Source organism: Danio rerio, chromosome 25 (genome assembly GCF_049306965.1).
Source record: "Danio rerio strain Tuebingen ecotype United States chromosome 25, GRCz12tu, whole genome shotgun sequence".
NCBI lineage: Eukaryota > Metazoa > Chordata > Actinopteri > Cypriniformes > Danionidae > Danio > Danio rerio.
The window spans coordinates 37,617,319-37,637,592 of record NC_133200.1 but is presented as its reverse complement, the minus strand read 5'-3'; the positions used below and the strand labels follow the sequence as shown (position 1 = coordinate 37,637,592).

General features: G+C 37.1%; 6 protein-coding genes across 6 annotated transcripts; 3 read left to right on the top strand and 3 right to left on the bottom strand.

The window, feature by feature from the left end:
* Window positions 1-4,995: 4,995 nt before the first annotated feature.
* On the bottom strand, window positions 4,996-5,502 carry si:dkey-108k21.12. Its single transcript, NM_001386675.1, has one exon. It carries the CDS (start codon window positions 5,471-5,473, stop codon window positions 5,162-5,164), a length of 312 nt encoding a protein of 103 aa, NP_001373604.1. The 5' UTR covers window positions 5,474-5,502; the 3' UTR covers window positions 4,996-5,161.
* A 1,922-nt stretch (window positions 5,503-7,424) lies between these two features.
* Window positions 7,425-7,879, bottom strand: si:dkey-108k21.11. The gene has a single exon (NM_001386676.1). It carries the CDS (start codon window positions 7,844-7,846, stop codon window positions 7,472-7,474), a length of 375 nt encoding a protein of 124 aa, NP_001373605.1. The 5' UTR covers window positions 7,847-7,879; the 3' UTR covers window positions 7,425-7,471.
* A 2,057-nt stretch (window positions 7,880-9,936) lies between these two features.
* hist2h3c (histone cluster 2, H3c) lies at window positions 9,937-10,436 on the bottom strand. Its single transcript, NM_001100173.1, is given in 1 exon segment — window positions 9,937-10,436. A coding segment is annotated over 1 exon segment (411 nt). The 5' UTR covers window positions 10,402-10,436; the 3' UTR covers window positions 9,937-9,990.
* Window positions 10,437-14,241: 3,805 nt separating this feature from the next.
* On the top strand, window positions 14,242-14,644 carry si:dkey-108k21.19. The gene has a single exon (NM_001386680.1). It carries the CDS (start codon window positions 14,252-14,254, stop codon window positions 14,636-14,638), a length of 387 nt encoding a protein of 128 aa, NP_001373609.1. The 5' UTR covers window positions 14,242-14,251; the 3' UTR covers window positions 14,639-14,644.
* A 1,297-nt stretch (window positions 14,645-15,941) lies between these two features.
* LOC141381029 (histone H4) lies at window positions 15,942-16,289 on the top strand. The gene has a single exon (XM_073943383.1). The coding sequence runs from the start codon at window positions 15,978-15,980 to the stop codon at window positions 16,287-16,289; it is 312 nt and encodes a 103-aa protein (XP_073799484.1). The 5' UTR covers window positions 15,942-15,977.
* Window positions 16,290-16,819: 530 nt separating this feature from the next.
* zgc:114046 lies at window positions 16,820-17,564 on the top strand. The gene is given in 1 exon segment (NM_001013463.2): window positions 16,820-17,564. A coding segment is annotated over 1 exon segment (375 nt). The 5' UTR covers window positions 16,820-16,848; the 3' UTR covers window positions 17,224-17,564.
* The last annotated feature ends 2,710 nt before the right edge of the window (window positions 17,565-20,274 follow it).

The following is a 20,274-nucleotide window of genomic DNA, read 5'->3' as shown; positions in this document are numbered from 1 at the left end:
GTAACTTTTTCATGTTCAATCCTTCGTGTAGAGTTTGAAAATAGGCTAAAAGATATGTAGACTTGTATGGAAAACTGAATGATTGTCAGATCAGTAAATGCTTCTAGTGGGAATGTGTTGGGAAGATAAGGTTCAAACAAATGTTATAAATCTTGTTCTGAATCATTAATTGTATTTTGGGCCTTAGTTAAATAACTACAGGCAGCCTCATTTGTGAACAAAAAATAAATTTTAATATTAACTTCAATTACATATTTCTTGTTCTGGTCGTGGTACGAGCGGTTTACCTTCGTTGTACAAAGTGTGTACACACTACAGTGTGATATTAATCATTAAATTCACTCAAACTGAGATAATTTGAATAATGCTCTTTACTATTATGTGGGTGGCTCTTAAAAGAGCCGTTTGGTTTGCGGAAGAATCGAGCAAAGACGATTACTTCTTCTTGGGAGCCGCCTTTTTAGGCTTCGCCGCCTTGGGTTTGGCGGTTTTGGGCTTGACGGCCTTCACCTTCTTGGGGCTCTTGGCTGCTTTCTTGGCAGCTGCTGGTTTCTTTGCCTTCTTGGGGCTCTTGGTCGCTTTCTTGGCAGCCGCTGGCTTCTTGGCTTTCTTGGGACTCTTGGTCGCCTTCTTCGCAGATGTGGCCGCCGGTTTCTTCACCTTCTTGGGAGATTTCTTCGCGGCGGGTTTCTTGGCAGCAGGCTTCTTGGCTTTTGCGGCAGTTTTCTTAGCAGCTTTCTTGGGCTCGGCTTGCTTCTTGTTCAGCTTGAATGAACCAGAGGCGCCAGTGCCTTTGGGCTGGACCAGAGTACCGTTGAGCACCAAGGCCTTGACTGCAGTTTTGACGCGGGAGTTGTTCTTTTCCACATCGTAGCCGCCGGCAGAGAGAGCCTTCTTCAGAGCTGCGAGAGACACGCCGTGTCTGTCCTTGGATGCGGTCACGGTCTTTACAATGAGGTCGCGGACATTTGGTCCCGCTTTCTTGGGCTTAGACGCAGATCTCTTCTTGGGAGCCTTTACCGGCGCGGGAGCTGGAGCAGTTTCAGCCATTTCTCTCTACAGTAACGTTCACACGTCGACAACAAACAGTGAATAATGAAGCTCTGGTGAGTGGCGCTGTGATCTTAACTGCCACATGAGAACCGTTTAGACTCAATGGCCACTCATCAGAGACTCTGAGCGCCTCTACCAAATAAATTGTGCTTTCTCTGTTTAATCACAGAGCAAAACAAGAGCCACAACACATTTTTCAGCAGATTAGAAACACTTTAGTGATAAGAAGAGAATCAATGGTTTGTCATGGACTTCAAAAGAGGAACGCTGTGAAGATATTTTGAGACTTATTGAGTCATTTGTCCTTTGCTCTTTTACTGAAATTGTTTTACTGTGCACACATGACTTGTGTTCAAAAAATCAAACATGATATGCAGCAAATATTAAAGTGTTTTTCATTTTAACCTCTTGATCTCATATAATTTGCCAATCGTTATCAAGCATATATATGCAATACATGATTTAGTGAGTTTTTAATGATGGTTTAGTACTTTAAAACACTGTGGCAGTGTGTAGCATGTTGAACACTCTCAGAAAAGGTACACTGTGGTACAAAAATTGTTTCCTAAGAAACAGTTTTGTACCTTTGCAAAAAAGTTTACCTTATAGCACAGAAAAGACCTCTTATGATACTGTTCTGTAACTTTTATGGTACAATTGAAATGGAGGTGCACAATTGTTCTTATAAAAAAGGTAATTTAATACAATATCTATGAAAATTAAAATGACTGGAAAGGCAAAGTGATTTATGAATAATTCCCATATTAAAACATGAATCATCATTTAAAAGCACATGCTTAAAAAACTCATGAACATGAATGATTAAGTTGTATAATAAAAAAACAACTGGTAAAACACAACTGTAGGTGTTGTAAATTAAACATTTAATGCATTTTTAATAAACGCTTGGTAAGCATTTTCTGATACACACATTTTCATTAATGATATCCACTATCAATTTGCTGTCCAATACACGCACATGAGCTGGCAAAAGTCCTGCATATGCAAAGTGTTTATGCAGTGATTTTAGTATTTTAAAACTGCATATCACATTACAATACTTTTGCATAATTATATTTTTCTTTTAAATTAAATAAACTTTTAGATGATAACAAAGGTATTGTGTGAACATTGGATAATTATTTTTTATATTGTACATGGGAGAATGCATTTCTGTAACATTTGTGGTGTTGTGAAATGTTTTGCAAAAATAGATCTTTTGATTGATGTTAAAGTATTTTTTATTCTTTATTGTAAATTGAAAATGTGCATTTACGCAAGAAGAATTTTTTTTTGTAAACGGAAACATTGTTTAAAAATTTAATTTGATGTTTTATATTTACTGAAAATAAACTGACACAATTTGGATAAAGCATAATGCCCCTAAATAGTTCTTGAAGGAACACATTTGACAATGTTAAGCTATGAAGTGTCTTGTTATTGTAGTGGCACCCTCATGGATCAGATACCTTTGTTGACTGTACAATATTGTATCTGCAGGTTTTAAAAAACATTTTGGTTTCCCATGGTACTAATCGTGTCCTTAAAGGTAGAAACTGCAATTGTGCAATTTTGTTCCATCAAAAGGTACCAGTGCACCAGTGACAAGGGTTTCTACTTCTTCGGTACACCATTGTACTATTTTTCTGAGTGTACATAATGAAAAACTTAATAAAATATAATCATCTAACTATTGACCTTGAAATCATGCTGTCCAAAGATGCAATTTGTCTTGTATACACAAAGGAAACAGTTGTTCTACAGCGTTTAAGCGGTAAATGTTTAACTTTAACCTTCAATGTGGATTATTATTTTATTTTTTTGCGTTTCATAAGTTATTCACTTACACTACAATTCAGTTAATTACATTGTTCTCAGAAAGCCTGGTCATTTCAATATACTAACTAACATCGCATAACTTTCCTAGATTAGACTAACAAAATAAAGTAGTACCCCACCATAGTAAAAAAATGTTTGGATTGCATTTCATAACTCTTAATTTTGGTGATTAACACACACAATGCATTTTTATTTACTCATTCTTTAATTTCTAAAATATCAGCCTCTACCAGATGGTTGATATGTCGATTTTAAAGTATTGGGCTTAAAACATGAAAGAATTTAGCATAAGACCAATAATATATTCAAAATAAAGTACTTTTGAATACTTATACATCTTTATTTTTCGATGTCATAATTTCTTTCAGATTCTCATTTAACATGCTTTTTTTTTCTTCACCAATAAAATCAAGAAGTGTTTAAGTGCACCAGAATGTTCTTCAAATGACTTCCAGGTAACATTTAAAATTGTAAAAACATGGTTAACTGTTTGGTAGAAGAGCGGAGTAAAAATAACTTCTCGATATATAAAAATAAAATTATAATTTGAACTGGGTTTCTACATTAAGCAAAATATTAGAATTTTCTAACTAAAACAATAAATTGACATATTTAGCACACGTTAAAAATCCTTGGTGAGGTTTACTGAATTCCTGAACACACAAAACAAAATGACTCTTTTGACGAGAACATGGGTGGCTCTTAAAAGAGCCTTTGGGGTAGGTGAGGATTCAACGCTTTACTTGGAGCTGGTGTACTTGGTGACGGCCTTTGTGCCCTCAGACACGGCGTGTTTGGCCAGCTCTCCGGGCAGCAGCAGACGCACGGCGGTCTGGATCTCTCTGGAAGTGATGGTGGAGCGCTTGTTGTAGTGAGCGAGACGAGACGCCTCACCGGCGATGCGCTCGAAGATGTCGTTGACGAAAGAATTCATGATGCCCATCGCCTTTGAGGAGATCCCGGTGTCGGGATGAACCTGCTTCAACACCTTGTAGACATAGATAGCATAGCTCTCCTTCCTAGTCCTCTTGCGCTTCTTTCCTCCTTTACCGGCGGTCTTGGTGACAGCTTTCTTGGAGCCCTTCTTGGGGGCGGTCTTGGCTGGCTCTGGCATGATTCTTTGAGATGAACGAAACGTCTCTATACTCTTCGTTGACGCACAGTGGTTATTTATACGGCTTGTATGCAAATTTTAGAAGGAAAGCTCCACCCTGTTTGATTTGTGTATTGATGCAATGCATACGTGACACTGTTTTCATTGGCCAGAAAGCAGCTGGCTTTCGGCCAGTTTAGCCAATAGTGTGCTTCGATACTGTAGTCTCCACCCACGAGAAACCTCCTAGATTTCAGATTCATTGTTTAACTTTCCCGCTCAAAATTACATTCTGGCTTAACATTTGCATCTTTAAACAATTTTTTTTATTTATGAGAATAATAAAGTCAGCAAATAATACCAAAATGTTTCTGGTAAGCGCATCATAAATTATATCAAATGTAATTTTATAGTTTTTTTTTGTTTGTTTGTTTTGTTTTATTAAGGCAGCTCACACCGTAAGATCTGTTCTTATTTTATTTATAATATTTTTACTAGGATATTTACATATTATATCAGAAAAAGGAAAAAAGGTTATGCCTATGCAATATTTACAATTGATTTTATTTCTAATTCTTTTTTAAAAAGAGCTGTGAAAATAATTATATAATTAAATTATACTTAAAGTGATTATTAACAAAACATCAGAATGTATAAAAATTATAACATCTAAAAATCATTATAATTTCTTTTCTATATTTATTATTGTTGAATTTTTTTTATTTTTCTGGCAAAAAAAAGTCACAAAACCTGCTGATGCTACATTTATTACAATACAAAATGTACGCGGAGATCTTTGCGACCACCTAAATATAATTCTAACTTGATTATTTTAGAAAATGGGTTCTTACGTTTATCATCTGAACAAAATTAATTGCTTTTGGGGAGAAAAATGTTTGAACGTGAATCTAATGTACGAGTCAATGGTTAACTCGATGTTAAGTTTTTTGAGGATGAAAGTCAGTGGATTAGTTATCGGCTCTCAACAGGTAGCAAAAGGTTTCTTGAATCTTTCAGTAAAAATTATAAAATAGAAAGCATTAAACAAGTAATGTTTCCAAAAATAATTCCGATGTTAAACTTTAAAATATAAATTGATACTTTAAAATGTGCCCTTTCTTTAAAAAAGTGTGTGGCTCTTAAAAGAGCCTTTGGTTTAAGATGGAGCAAAGAAATTCAACCTCCGAAGCCGTACAGAGTGCGACCCTGTCTCTTCAGCGCGTACACAACATCCATGGCGGTCACGGTCTTTCTTTTGGCGTGCTCGGTGTATGTAACAGCATCACGAATCACATTCTCCAGGAACACCTTAAGAACACCACGAGTCTCCTCGTAGATCAGACCAGAGATACGCTTGACTCCACCACGGCGAGCGAGACGACGGATGGCTGGTTTGGTGATTCCCTGGATGTTATCACGCAAAACTTTGCGATGACGCTTGGCGCCTCCTTTTCCAAGTCCCTTACCGCCTTTGCCTCTTCCAGACATGATGAGAACTGAAGCTTTGACAATTTGAAATCAAACTCCTCCCAGTCTGAGCCTCAGCGTGGACTTTACAGTTGCTCAGCGGACCTAGTTGAAACATGCAAAGGCGGAGTCATGCAACGTCACAATAATGCAAGTCATTGTAGCCCGGAACTTAATTTGAATTGTTCGGTTTAACCTCGGCACATTAAATTACTTTTTTCCCCTTACATTTCTTAGCTTTTATAGGACATCTGATGAATCGGTACCGTTGACCGAGAGAAAAATCCAGTGGTCATTTAGATCCCATGAAAATCCCCTGTTAAATGACAACGAATATTACAGCCTTGATAAAATAATAAACTGAACTATGGATATAATCTATTGCAGTGCAAGCAAAAATTGTGATAAAGTAATTCTCCAAATCAAGCTACATGTGAATAATTAGATTGTAAACGGTTAAGTATCAAACCACTTATAACTTAAATTCTTTTAACTGAGCCTATGACATGTTAACTATTAACTATTATTATTAAACATAAGTATAAAAAATACTAAAAAATAACTTCTGGTACCCACAAATACATTACTGTACTTTAATTTTTATATATACTTTTGATAATGATATTTACTTTTAATTTTATATATACTTTTAAATAGTCCAAACAACAAGAACATCTTTAACATAATTGCCCTGTGATGGGGTGGTATCTGATGTGACAGTTGTTTGCTATTATGTACAAAGCATTTCTTAAACTGCTGACTTTTTGCATCTTTAAAAAAAAGTTTAAAGTTATTTAACCAGTGTACTACCTTTCAAACAGTGTGATTAGTAAAGTTTAAAATGTTTTTTTTGGGGTTAATGAAAATGAAATTGTGCAAAACATTGTTGTGGTCCATCATACCCCCATGATCCAATGTCTATAGCATTCTTATATGTAATGTTTATACTATTATAAGTTTATATACTATTATAATTAGTATTACTTTTTTTTTGCTATAACAAAGAAAGTACTTTATTTGTAGCATCCTTTCGCACATTCTAATCCTAGATCTATTTTAAATAAACACATACACACACCAAATGTACACCATTATGAAACTGTTACAAATTAGGATTGCTTTTTACTTTTATTCATACAGTGCACATCATGAATGAGTCCACCCCATTTTGAAAAAAAAAAAAATCTTATTTTTATCAAATTCTAAATCAATATAGATTACATGTTGTGGCGGTATTTAAACAAAAGTTTTAAAATATATAGTTTTAAGGGGTTGGTCACCTAACATCTCTAGAAGTTTAACAGTTTAAATTCAACTAAATATTGCAAAAAAAGAGAAAAACTACAAACTTTAAACAAAAATGTAATATATTTTTGGTTTCTTTTGATTTTTCCTAACCTGTCTTACATTTTTTTTTGTTAGACTGTTACCCTTGATGGAATCAGATTTCTAAATAAATCAATTTATATTAGACAGACAGTGATGAATGGACAAAGTTTGCGTAAAAGAAGCAGTAAGGACTAAACGCATCAGACCAAACAGTTAAAATATCTTAAAATTATAGAACAAATTGATTAGTCTATATTAGAATCTTTAATTTCATACAACCTCATATTAAAATAAGATGCAGAAATCACCCCACCACAATAAAATGTATCGCCCATATCTCCCATTTGTTCAAGTTCCTCTCCGAGTAAACAATCGTATATATGATTAGTGGAATGTGTCATTGCTTTTTCTACATACCAAATTAGTTGACTCAGTATCTACCAAGCTTAGTGGTGTACATAAGCAACAGGACTTAAAGACTGGTTTTTATATATACTCCAAAATATATAATATAGATAAAGTTATTCGTATAAAGTATACTAATAAGTATAACGTATAAAACAATAATAAACGTGGCTGGTTAGTACTCTGGTAGAGCGAAACACACTTTTTTAGGACTTTATCTCTTTGTATGACATCGTGGGTGGCTCTTAAAAGAGCCTTTGGGTTAGCTGAAGTTGATTCAGCGTTTTACTTTGAGCTGGTGTACTTGGTGACGGCCTTTGTGCCCTCAGACACGGCGTGTTTAGCCAGCTCTCCGGGCAACAGCAGGCGCACGGCGGTCTGGATCTCTCTGGATGAGATGGTGGAGCGCTTGTTGTAGTGAGCGAGACGAGACGCCTCACCGGCGATGCGCTCGAAAATGTCGTTGACGAAAGAGTTCATGATGCCCATCGCCTTCGAGGAGATCCCGGTGTCGGGATGGACCTGTTTCAACACTTTGTAGACGTAGATGGCATAGCTCTCCTTCCTGGTCCTCTTACGCTTCTTACCGCCCTTCCCTGCAGTCTTTGAGACGGCTTTCTTAGAGCCCTTCTTGGGCGCAGGCTTTGCTGGTTCTGGCATGTTGTTAAAACAGTTGAAGCAACTAAACCTACAAATGCTTGTGAGACACTTTATACACCCTACATGCAAATCAGCTGCGGTTGTCGTGCACCAAAGAACGCCAATCACAGTCATCAAATATTAACTCCGCCCACTAATTTAATCCCACCCCAAAAATTTTAAACCGCAACCCAAACCGTTCTTGTTTAATTTCCCCGCCTATTTTTTAATTTTTAACTACAAAGATCCAGCTTACGCTCATTTAACTATAGAAAATATAGGCCCACATATAAAACCGCTTACTCATCCAGGTAGTTTTAAAGAAGGGCACAATTTTGATCCACTCCCACCTTTAAAGATGTGTGCTTAATAGTTTTAGGATAAGTTGGACAAAAAGTCTTGCCCTTCAATTGCCAACTAATGTATTGGAAGTAACTGTAAAAAAAACAAAGTACTATAATCAAGTAACAGTAGATCATGACAGTTCTCATTTTTGGGTGACCAACATATCTATAGAACGTTGTAAACTGTTAAATTACAGTAATCTGGGACATTAATTTAACTACAGTTAAAATGAGTACCTCAACTGCAATAATAATCCTTTTATCATTGATTGTAACTTTGATTTGGGCTCAAAATGGGCATTACTGTAATGTCAAATTGTATGGCTGTAATTTCCAAGTAATTTACTGTCAATAAAAACTCACTGACATTAAATGGGAGTGTGTGAACATTGTAAAGTTAGAAGTGATAGAACATCATATATCTGATTGTTGGACACAATACAGAAATTTAGAATATGCATCAAGAATTATTGCGAGCATTATTGTTCATGGGTATTGTTACATTTTTGTCCCTTTTCCAGGTGTACGGAGACAAAAGTAACAAAAAAAAATAATAATTTGGATCGAATTAATAATAAATTAATATTTAATAATGTGCGTGGAAAATCTCCTTTTTCTCTATCCCAGCATACGTTCACTTTAGATATAATAATAACAAAAAAAACTCTCAAAAGAGATTTCAAAAGAAAAATATTATCTTTTATTCACTGTTCAACAAAATTCAATATTTTTTTTACATTTCCAGACAGGGTAAACAAAAACAAAGAGATACTTACATGAATATTATCCTAACCAAAATCATTATGAGAGGGTAAGGCCAAAAATAACCAACAAAACAAAAGCTTCCTAAATTGACAAAAAGTTCTAGATTTCCTAATATATATATATATATATATATATATATATATATATATATATATATATATATATATATATATATATATATATATATAGAAAACTCAAAATCAATGACAATGCTCTTAGCCCATAACAGGAAACTTAAAGGATAAACAAATAAATCAGCACTCGTTTCTCTACACGGCTTACTTTTCACATAAAGTTACACGTCACACTTATTCACACTAATCTCACAAGATTCACAAGCTCACAGTTCTCAATATCCAACAAAAATCTCTATCACACTATAATCACTGGGTTAGGGAAAACAGGGACTCTCTCCGTGCTTTGCCGCTCTGCCTCTTTATAAAGCCTGGAAGCTCAATCAACAGCAACCGATCCGATTTGCTCTGATTGAAAACAGGTGCGGCTGGTTTGGAACGCTGCTCAATGAGAGAGAGGCAGAGAGACAGAGAGAGAGATAGAGAGAGAGAGCGATTAATAAAACAAAAGGAAGAGCAATAAGCTGCCACTCACACCAACAACTTATTACCTAAATACATCATAGGATGTAACAGTATAGATAAGGATATTTTTTCACTGACTAAATGACCAGCAGGTACGTTTGACTTTTTGTTTCTTGAGTCTCCAGACACAAAACTTCACGATGAGTCAACAAGGCTGCTGTTGTTTGACTAACATTTTACAATGATTAGCAGGATAAGGGCTCAACATGCACCTACACTTGAACTTTTTCATTTATTATATGGCCTAATTGTATTACTTTAAGGGAACGTTTAACTGCATATACACTTTTATAGATGCTGTAAACAATACATGAGCCTTTATCATTCTTATGACATTTAAGTCCAGATACTAATAAATTAAACTTTCGGCAATGAGCAAGAAAAATCATCTTTTCTAGACACATTGATGTGGCTCTTAAAAGAGCCTTTGGTTTTAATTTAAACGTCAGAAAGTGGTTTAGGCGCGCTCTCCACGGATGCGGCGAGCCAGCTGGATGTCCTTGGGCATGATGGTGACCCTCTTGGCGTGGATGGCGCACAGGTTGGTGTCCTCGAACAGACCGACCAGATAAGCCTCGCTGGCCTCCTGCAGAGCCATGACGGCGGAGCTCTGGAAACGCAGATCGGTCTTAAAGTCCTGGGCGATTTCTCGGACCAGACGCTGGAAGGGCAGTTTGCGGATCAGCAGCTCGGTGGACTTCTGGTAGCGACGGATCTCGCGCAGAGCAACGGTGCCAGGCCTGTAACGGTGAGGTTTCTTGACGCCGCCGGTGGCCGGAGCGCTCTTGCGGGCAGCTTTAGTGGCGAGCTGTTTCCTAGGAGCTTTCCCTCCGGTGGATTTACGAGCGGTTTGCTTGGTTCTTGCCATTGTCTGTGACGAGCTGAGTTATCCTATAGGACTGTAAATTCCGCGCATTGAGACAGCCTTTTAACCTCTCCTGCTGCATTGTGTGATGCCTGTAGAAGCATTTGATTGGCTATTGCATTTACGTCGCAATATGACGTAAGCAGTCTGACCAATGGCTATGCATTTCTTTTTTTAAACAAACTAGTGACAACCGAGCCTTTCCCGCTCAAAAATATTTTATTTATTTAATATAACTTCTCTTTGATCGCAAAGAAATGGCGACATTAACATATGTTATTTTTTTATAGATTATATCTAACTTTATCGAGTTCAATTCTTACTATTTTGTGTAGTTTGAAAATAAGCAAACAGAAGTGTAGACTTGAATGAAAAACAGCATTGTATTGTAAGTCTTTAATTACATAACGAGGGTTTTTTCTCGTTGAGGAACAAAAAACAAATGCTTTTAAAATTAAATTTACTTACACCTTCCCTCTGCCATTTTTCAGCTTATGTGGTTTATGCTGTTTCAAACAAGTACAGTATGTATATACCACAGTAGGCTATATGAGTTAAGACCAGGAAAACTATCGTTAATCCTTAAATGCTTTGCTCAAGTTTAAGTAATTTGAATAATGCTCTTTACTAATATGTGGGTGGCTCTTAAAAGAGCCGTTTGTTTTTCGGGAAAATCGAGCAGAGACGATTACTTCTTCTTGGGAGCCGCCTTTTTAGGCTTCGCCGCCTTGGGTTTGGCGGTTTTGGGCTTGACTGCCTTCACCTTCTTGGGGCTCTTGGCTGCTTTCTTGGCAGCTGCTGGTTTCTTTGCCTTTTTGGGGCTCTTGGTCGCCTTCTTTGCAGCTGCAGGCTTCTTGGCTTTTTTGGGGCTTTTTGTCGCCTTCTTCACGGATGTGGCCGCCGGTTTCTTCACCTTCTTAGGAGACTTCTTAGCAGCGGGTTTCTTGGCAGCCGGTTTCTTTGCTTTCGCTGCAGTTTTCTTGGCTGCTGGCTTCTTCTTGGGCTCGGCTTGCTTCTTGTTCAGCTTGAATGAACCAGAGGCGCCTGTGCCTTTGGGCTGGACAAGGGTGCCGTTGAGCACCAAGGCCTTGACGGCGGTTTTAACGCGGGAATTGTTCTTTTCCACATCGTAGCCGCCGGCAGAGAGAGCCTTCTTCAGGGCTGCGAGAGACACGCCGTGTCTCTCCTTAGATGCGGTCACGGTCTTGACAATAAGGTCGCGGACATTTGGTCCCGCTTTCTTGGGCTTAGACGCAGATCTCTTCTTGGGAGCTTTTGCCGGAGCGGGAGCTGGAGCGGTTTCAGCCATTTCTTTCGGAGCAGGAGCGTTCAGACGTCGACAACTAACAGTAAACAATGAAGCTCTGCAGAGCGGCGCTGTGATTTAACTGTTACATGAGAACCGTGTAGACTCATTCGCCAGTCATTGGAGACTAAAGCGCCTCTACCAAATAAATTGTGCTTTCTCTTTTTAAACACAGAGCCAAACAAGAGCCACAAAACGTATTTCAGCAGATTAGAAACACTTTAGTGATAAGAAGAGAATCAATAGTTTTTCATGGAATTCAAAAGGGAGACGCTGTGATGATATTTTGAGACTTATTGATTCATTTGTCCTCTGTTCTTTCACTGTAATAGTTTAATTATGCATATACGACTTGTGAAAAAACTAACATGATGTGCAGCAATAGTCATTGGTTTTGTTTAGTTTAAGCCCTTGATCTAATATCTTTTGCCAATTGCCTAGAAGTAAATACATGTTTTAGTATTTTTTACGATGTGCCAGGGTTTTAAAACATGGCACCATGTTTAGCAAACTGTACTGATAATGTAAAATCAGTAAAGAAGCGATCGTCCGCAGTTTGTTATGTTCATTATAGTTATTGATGGCATATACAACATACATTGTAGTACAATCAAAAACAGATTAGTATAATGCGTTGTCTAGGCAGTCTGCTGTCCAAAGACATAAATCACCAATCAAAGGAAATAGTGTCAATCTATTCTAGTGTTTATGTAGCAAATGTTTAAACTTGACTACTAAGGTAAAAAATATATATATGATCTATAAATCACATGCACTATCAAATAATGATTGTGTTCTCAGAAAATAACGTTTTATTAATTCAGTCTAAAACAAGATAACAGAGTTTAAAAAATATATCTAGAATAGTCTTAAATTAACATTAAAAATAAATTTTACTCATGTTAAATTGCCATTGAATATACCTTTACCTCACTAGTCTGTATTATAACCAGCCTTCGTGTAATTTAAATCATGTTTTACTTTGACCACAAGAATTAGCTCTTTAGAGGAGAACATGGGTGGCTCTTAAAAGAGCCTTTGGGGTAACTGAAATTGATTCAGCGCTTTACTTGGAGCTGGTGTACTTGGTGACGGCCTTTGTACCCTCAGACACGGCGTGTTTGGCCAGCTCTCCGGGTAGCAGTAGACGCACGGCGGTCTGGATCTCTCTGGAAGTGATGGTGGAGCGCTTGTTGTAATGAGCGAGACGAGACGCCTCACCGGCGATGCGCTCGAAGATGTCGTTGACGAACGAGTTCATGATGCCCATCGCCTTGGAGGAAATTCCGGTATCGGGATGAACCTGCTTCAATACCTTGTAGACGTAGATAGCGTAGCTCTCCTTCCTAGTTCTCTTACGTTTCTTTCCTCCTTTACCGGCGGTCTTGGTGACGGCTTTCTTGGAGCCCTTCTTAGGGGCTGCTTTTGCTGGTTCAGGCATGACGGTTTCGAGTAGATGTAAGCAAGTCTATTCTTCACCAACATGCACACTGGCTATTTATGCGGCTCTTATGCAAATTTCACAAGGTAATAACTGCCCTCTCGGATTTGTGTATGAGCGCAATGAATGTAGGTCACTCATTTCATTGGTCAGAAAGCAGACCGGCTTGCTGGCAAATTAGCCAATAGTAAGTCTCGAAAACCGTCGTCACGCCTATTGTCCAACCCATAAGAGATTTCCGCATAGCAATCGGATCCTTTGTTTATTTTCTGATCAAGATCAAACTTGGTATTTTTTTGTATCGATTTATTTGTATTTTATGGGGGAAATACAGCGAATTAAGAGTTACCAGATTGGTCGGTTTTGAAACGGCGTGGCCGCCAGCCTCGGTCTTCACTTATAAACCTGTCTTGATCCCTCAAAGAGTTGCCACAGCCACTGTTCCCCACATACAAACGCTTACAACAGTTGTGACCTCCCAACGAGACACACCACCACAGGTTTGTTTTGTTTTAAACAGGACAGTTTTTACATATATATCTTAACTAAAGTTCAGCAGAAAACAAATAAAAATCCCTTAAATGCCAATATAATATTAAGCGGTGCATAAAATGGAACTTAATGCACTCAATATAATAATTGCTTTGCTGCCTTTTTAAAATATGATATATATATATATATATATATATATATATATATATATATATATATATATATATATATATATATATATATACATATATATTTTTTTTTTTGTCTGAAAGATGTGCCACTACACCATCCGTATTTGTGTTATAAATATATTTTTCATGTGGGATTAAATAATCTTTTTAATAACGTAATTACAACATAATTTATTCCACACTTTCACACGTATTTGTAGTTTATAGCATTTAATATCTAAAAAAAAATTAATCTTATATTTAAACTGTAACAAAACAATGGCAGGAGTTTGCAAAGAGGGAGGGTCTTGCGATTCGGAGGGAAGTGCGGTGATTGGTTTTCAACTGATAGAGATTCTGATCAATAGGCGGGAAGTACGTTAGCTTTAAAAGCTGATTGTCGAGCTTCAGAACATCGTAGTCTTTGAGAACTGTCTGAGCAACATGAGCGGAAGAGGCAAAACCGGCGGAAAAGCCAGAGCGAAGGCTAAGAGTCGCTCCTCCAGGGCAGGACTTCAGTTTCCCGTTGGCCGTGTTCACAGGCTTCTCCGCAAGGGTAACTATGCTCAGCGTGTTGGTGCCGGTGCTCCAGTCTACTTGGCCGCTGTGCTCGAGTATCTGACCGCTGAGATCCTTGAGTTGGCTGGAAACGCCGCTCGGGACAACAAGAAGACCCGTATCATCCCCCGTCACCTGCAGCTGGCGGTACGCAATGACGAGGAGCTGAACAAGCTTCTGGGCGGAGTGACCATCGCTCAGGGCGGTGTGCTGCCCAACATCCAGGCCGTGCTGCTGCCCAAGAAAACCGAGAAGGCCGCCAAAGGCAAATAAATTAGCTTGATTTCCATTTTGTATTTCCCCAAAGGCTCTTTTAAGAGCCACCCACTTGTTCTTTAAAGGGCAATAAAACATACAAATTTAATATGATAATGAAAGCTATTATGATTTGTTTTCAAAATACAATGTTGGATTTGGTTAGTTGAGAAAACATTTAGATCAACTGGAGTTATAACAATTAAAACTATTATGAGTTAAGTTTGCAATGTAGAGACTAAACGATTTATGATACTAATAGTTAAAAAAGATTAATAGGAAAAGATGATGCGCTTATCTCCTTTAATTTCAATAAATCGAGTAACAAAGCTTTTTATGTATCTTTTCAAAATTAAAGGTGGTCAATCTTCTCTTCAATCCCAATTCATAAACTGGAGTAATTTTAAAAAGGTTTTGTATGTGTGGGTGATTTTATGAATGATTTAGGTTACCTCAACTATACAACTGTTTGCAAAATAATTTTATATTCATCACACAAATGTGCATGCTTAGCAATTAATATATTTTTGAATGACAATTTATTGTATGAAACGTGTCATTGATTTAAGCTTCCTCTTTTAATAAACGGTTAATTTTATTCTTCTTTAATATGTATTTATTGTTATTTCAATGCTTAAATAGACTTTTTTAAATAAAGGTAAACATTGACTCAAATTTAAATAATTACAAGATTTTAATCTTGTTTTTGGATTTGTTTGACCTCAACTGTACAGAATTAAATTTACAGTTCAGTTTTATGTTAGACTTAAAATTTCATATTTTTTAAACACTTAATTTTTTCATAATTATATTATGTATGATCAGCCCAAATGACTAATTAAACTCAGATATATCTCTTTAAAAGTTATTTTAAAGTTAATTCCTTTAAAATTAAATTTCTTTTACTACATATTATGCAGGATGCAATATTTAGGTGGCTAATTCAGAATATATATAAATATATTATTGATTTATTGCTATTAAATAAAGTATCTGTGGAGGCTAAAATTGTGTAAATTAAATACATGCATTTGTACATTTGATAGTTTAATGACAAATTTTGAAAAATTATAATTACATACTAAAAAAGGGGAGATCAGGTTCAGAAAAAAAACAAAGAAAATAATTTTCCATATTGACTCAGAATAATGGCACAAGCAATTTATCTAAATATATAATTAAAAGAAGCTATTTCGAAGGACGGGGGCCAGAGTTCGTTGGATTGACGCGCCTAGGTGTGACGTAAAGTTGTAACTCCGCCTTTACTGTTTCAACTAGGTCGTCTGAGCGACTATAAAGCTTCTAGGATGCTGCACTAGACGGTTCATTCAAATTTGAAAGTTGATTGTTACTAAACATGTCTGGAAGAGGCAAAGGCGGTAAAGGACTTGGAAAAGGAGGTGCTAAGCGTCACCGTAAAGTTCTGCGTGATAACATCCAGGGAATCACCAAACCCGCTATCCGTCGTCTCGCTCGCCGTGGTGGAGTCAAACGTATCTCTGGTCTGATCTATGAGGAGACTCGTGGTGTTCTTAAGGTCTTTCTGGAGAATGTTATCCGTGATGCTGTTACGTACACCGAGCACGCCAAGAGAAAGACCGTGACCGCCATGGATGTTGTGTACGCGCTGAAGAGACAGGGACGTACTCTGTACGGTTTCGGAGGTTAAACGTGTTTATTATCATAGAAAACAACGGCTCTTTTAAGAGCCACCCACGTTTTCATAAGAGAGTAATTTGAGAGTATTATGAATTTATATGTTCCATTATCATTAACCTGTACAGAATTTGCATTGATAAACATTTTTTGATAGCGGGCGTTATTAAAAAGCTGCATTTTTGTTCGTAACAAAGTCTCAAATTGTTTATAAGGCTTAAGTTAAGAGCATAGAATTTAAACTTTTCCCTATAAGACGCAAATTAATGACACCAAAAAGTGAGCCATGTTTGGTCCTGAGTGGGAAGATAAAACAAACAATCCGATTGCTGTGCGGAAGTCTCTCATGGATTGGGCAATAGGCGGGACTACGGTGTCAAGACTTACTATTGGCTGACTTGTCAGTAAGTCTGTCTGCTTTCTGACCAATGAAATTAGTGGCCTACATTCATTGCGCTCATACACAAACCAGAGAGGGCAGTTCTTACCTTAGAGAATTTGCATAAGAGCCGTATAAATAGCCAGTGTACATCTCATTTAAGCAGAGTTGCTCAGTTACACTCGAATCTAATATGCCTGAACCAGCGAAAGCAGCGCCCAAGAAGGGCTCCAAGAAAGCCGTCACTAAGACCGCCGGTAAAGGAGGAAAGAAGCGTAAGAGGACCAGGAAGGAGAGCTACGCTATCTACGTGTACAAGGTTTTGAAGCAAGTTCATCCCGACACCGGAATCTCTTCAAAGGCGATGGGCATCATGAACTCGTTCGTCAACGACATCTTCGAGCGCATCGCCGGTGAGGCGTCTCGTCTCGCTCACTACAACAAGCGCTCCACCATTACTTCCAGAGAGATCCAGACCGCCGTGCGTCTGCTGCTGCCCGGAGAGTTGGCCAAACACGCCGTGTCTGAGGGCACAAAGGCCGTCACCAAGTACACCAGCTCCAAGTAAAGCGCTGAGTCATCTTCAGCTAACCCAAAGGCTCTTTTAAGAGCCACTAATGTTATTTTAAAAAGAGTTTCCGTTATTTGAGCATTGCATATTTTGCTTTAACCTTTACAGAAGCGTTTATTTTGAAACTGATTTATTAATTACCGTGATTTATATAATATGAAGTGTGTGTATGTGTGTATATATATGTGTGTGTGTGTGTATATATATATATACACACACACACACATACATACATGTTTTAAATGACTGATCTTTTGTATGCTGGCGAATAGCGTAGTCTATTTTGTCTTGATGTAAAGCAACTGTAAACATGAGTAACATAAAAATAAGAAATCTAATTTTATACGTTTGTGTTCTTCTTTTACACATTGCTCTGTGATAAGAAGCCTGTTGAGGCAATATGTTTTTATTTATTTATTTATTTTTTAATCTCATTCATGATCATTAATCTGCAGACTGGCTCCAAATACAGAATGTGGCCAGGATGATCGTTTTACCTTCACTTTTCCAACCTGAGTGTAATGAAGCAGAGAAGTGCAATAGAGTTACTGGTTCTGTTCTGACAGGTAGCACCTCCACTGTTATGCAGTAATCTAAGATTGTTCTTGCATGTCCATCAGGTATAGTTGGACTTGTTTATTTTTGCATATCAGTGTATGATCTTAACACATTGTTAGCAGTGTTGTGCACTTCACATTTCACTACAGTTTTCACATTTGATTTAAAACGTGGTGTTCTTAAAAGGGTAGTTCTCCCAAAAGGGATTTTTTTGAAGTTTTGCTTACCTTGGTTTTAAAATCGTTCAAGTTTATTTTTATTTTTATTATTTTTTTATTGATAATAATTTAAGTTATATAGTGGAAAGCTGAGAACCTGTAACCATTGACTCTTTTAGTTTGTTATGGGGTCTCAGTGGTTACTGGTTTCCAACTTTATTCAAAATATCTTCTTTTGTGCTTAACCGAAACAAGAAACTTATAGAGGTTTGAAACTACTTGAGGAAGAGTAAATAGAGTAAATGTTCATTTTGGATGAACTTCCCCTTTAAATATGATATTGGGCCTTACTTGATGGTCATTCTGTTGATGGGATTATTTTGATTCGCCGTTAAAGTGTCAATGTGAAGAATGAAACATCACTGCAGCATCACACAACACAAAATGACTGAATGGACATTCAGTGTGGGTGAATTTTACTTGTAACGAATGTATTTAAATAATCTTAAGTATTTATTAAGTGACACATTAATGACTTCAGCTGAAATCAGCAATAACTAACAATACATTTACAATAAATGAAATAGCTGTTGTTTGTTTTCTTCTGTGATCAGATATATCTTGCTTTCCGAGCAATTATGTCAGTCATACTGGGTACAATTTTACAAATAACTTCTGTTTGTTTTTTATTATTCAGGTGTAACTTTGTTGCATTAGCTTTGCTGTATTGTAGTGTTATTTGTTTTCTCATATGTCTTTTATAACCAGCATCGCTTTTATCAGTATTTACACCACTGTTGCTCTTTACGTTACTTAATATTTTACCTTATCTTAAAGTATAGGTAAAATAAGTTTCTGTTAAGTTGTTCTTGTAATTGGAGATTTTTAGTTTTCTATGTCAATAAAACACTAAAGATTTAATTTGGAGGAAAAAAAATATTCCATGCTCAAAATATAAACTATTGTAGGTCTTTTTTTAGGGATTTTGTCATAATAATCGCGCAGTTCTTGCCGTTTACCGAATAAGTTGTGACCGTTAAGTTCTGATCTGGTTGCATATCAGTTGTGGCTGACGTGCGGGTCAATATAAAGTTGTGGCTTGTTTAGTTTTTTTTTGTTTTTAGCCTTGGTTTGATCGACTACATTTGGACGAACCATGAGATGGAATTTAATTGAGTTATAGATGTGAGTATGGCCCACATACCACATGAAATTATTCAAAGTTTATTTTCATTCAATCATTTTCTTTTCGACTTAGTCCCTTTATTAATCAGGGGTCGCCACAGCAGAATGAACCGCCAACTTATTACAGCATATGTTCAATGCAGCGGATGCCCTTTCAGTCGCAACCTATTACTGGGAAACATCCATACACTCTCATACACACACATCCACTACGGACATTTTTCACCTAATACCAACGCATGTCTTGGGACTCGTGGGGGAAACTGGAGCACCTGAGAAAACCCACGCCAACACGGGAGAAAAGTCAAACTCCACACAGAAATGCCAAAGGGACCAGTCAAGGTTCAAACCAGCGACCCTCTTGCTGTAAGGCGACTGCACTACCGCACTGCCCGTTTGTTATTTTTACAACTAAAAATAAAATAGCTAAAGTAATTTGAAGTAAGTTAAACGTGTTGGTTCCAGTGTAGCTAAACTTGTATTGAACCCAGTGTTATATCCTGAAGTATTTTAAACCGAGTTGCACTGGTTATAAGTCGGCATTACTTCCCTTTTGTGGGAAAAGTATTGGACAAGAACAGTCAAATTTATTTTGGTACTGTTTAATTCTGATTAAAAATAGTAATAATTGTCAAAGTTAAGTGTTTTGTTATTGTTGATGTTGCACTTGTAGGCTAATTAGCAACCGCAGTTTTGTATTATTCGGCGCTTCCGCCGGAAATTAGTCTCTTGTAAACGCGGGCAGAAGTGACAGTAAAGTGTTTTTAAATGCGGATATTTTCATACAAAGCGCATTAATTTGCAACTGAAGTTGTTTGTTCACCCCCTTGAGCTGCGTGAGGCATGTTCTAGTTGGCTGTGTGCGCTGTTTTTACCTTGGACTGAAGAACTGTAACACCTCCTGACTGCCATTTTAAAGCAAGACCACAGACAAGTGTAAATAAAGCTCCGAATGTTTTCAACGCAAAGAAGAAAGCCATACACCTGGGATGCCTTAACGGTGAGTAGCTTAAATCTTTGGCTGTTTTTCATTTTTGGGCAACTTACTATTTAATAAATACTGCAATAGTCCAAAAGAAAGCCTATTTAAAAAAAAGAGAGAGAAATAAGGAAATTGTAGACAGACATAGATTCAGGTGTTCAGTTG

Excerpts from the sequence above, each read along its gene's own strand:
- si:dkey-108k21.12 (NM_001386675.1), bottom strand. The coding sequence starts at position 5,473 with ATGTCTGGAAGAGGCAAAGGCGGTAAGGGACTTGGAAAAGGAGGCGCC.
- si:dkey-108k21.19 (NM_001386680.1), top strand. The coding sequence starts at position 14,252 with ATGAGCGGAAGAGGCAAAACCGGCGGAAAAGCCAGAGCGAAGGCTAAG.
- si:dkey-108k21.11 (NM_001386676.1), bottom strand. The coding sequence starts at position 7,846 with ATGCCAGAACCAGCAAAGCCTGCGCCCAAGAAGGGCTCTAAGAAAGCC.
- LOC141381029 (XM_073943383.1), top strand. The coding sequence starts at position 15,978 with ATGTCTGGAAGAGGCAAAGGCGGTAAAGGACTTGGAAAAGGAGGTGCT.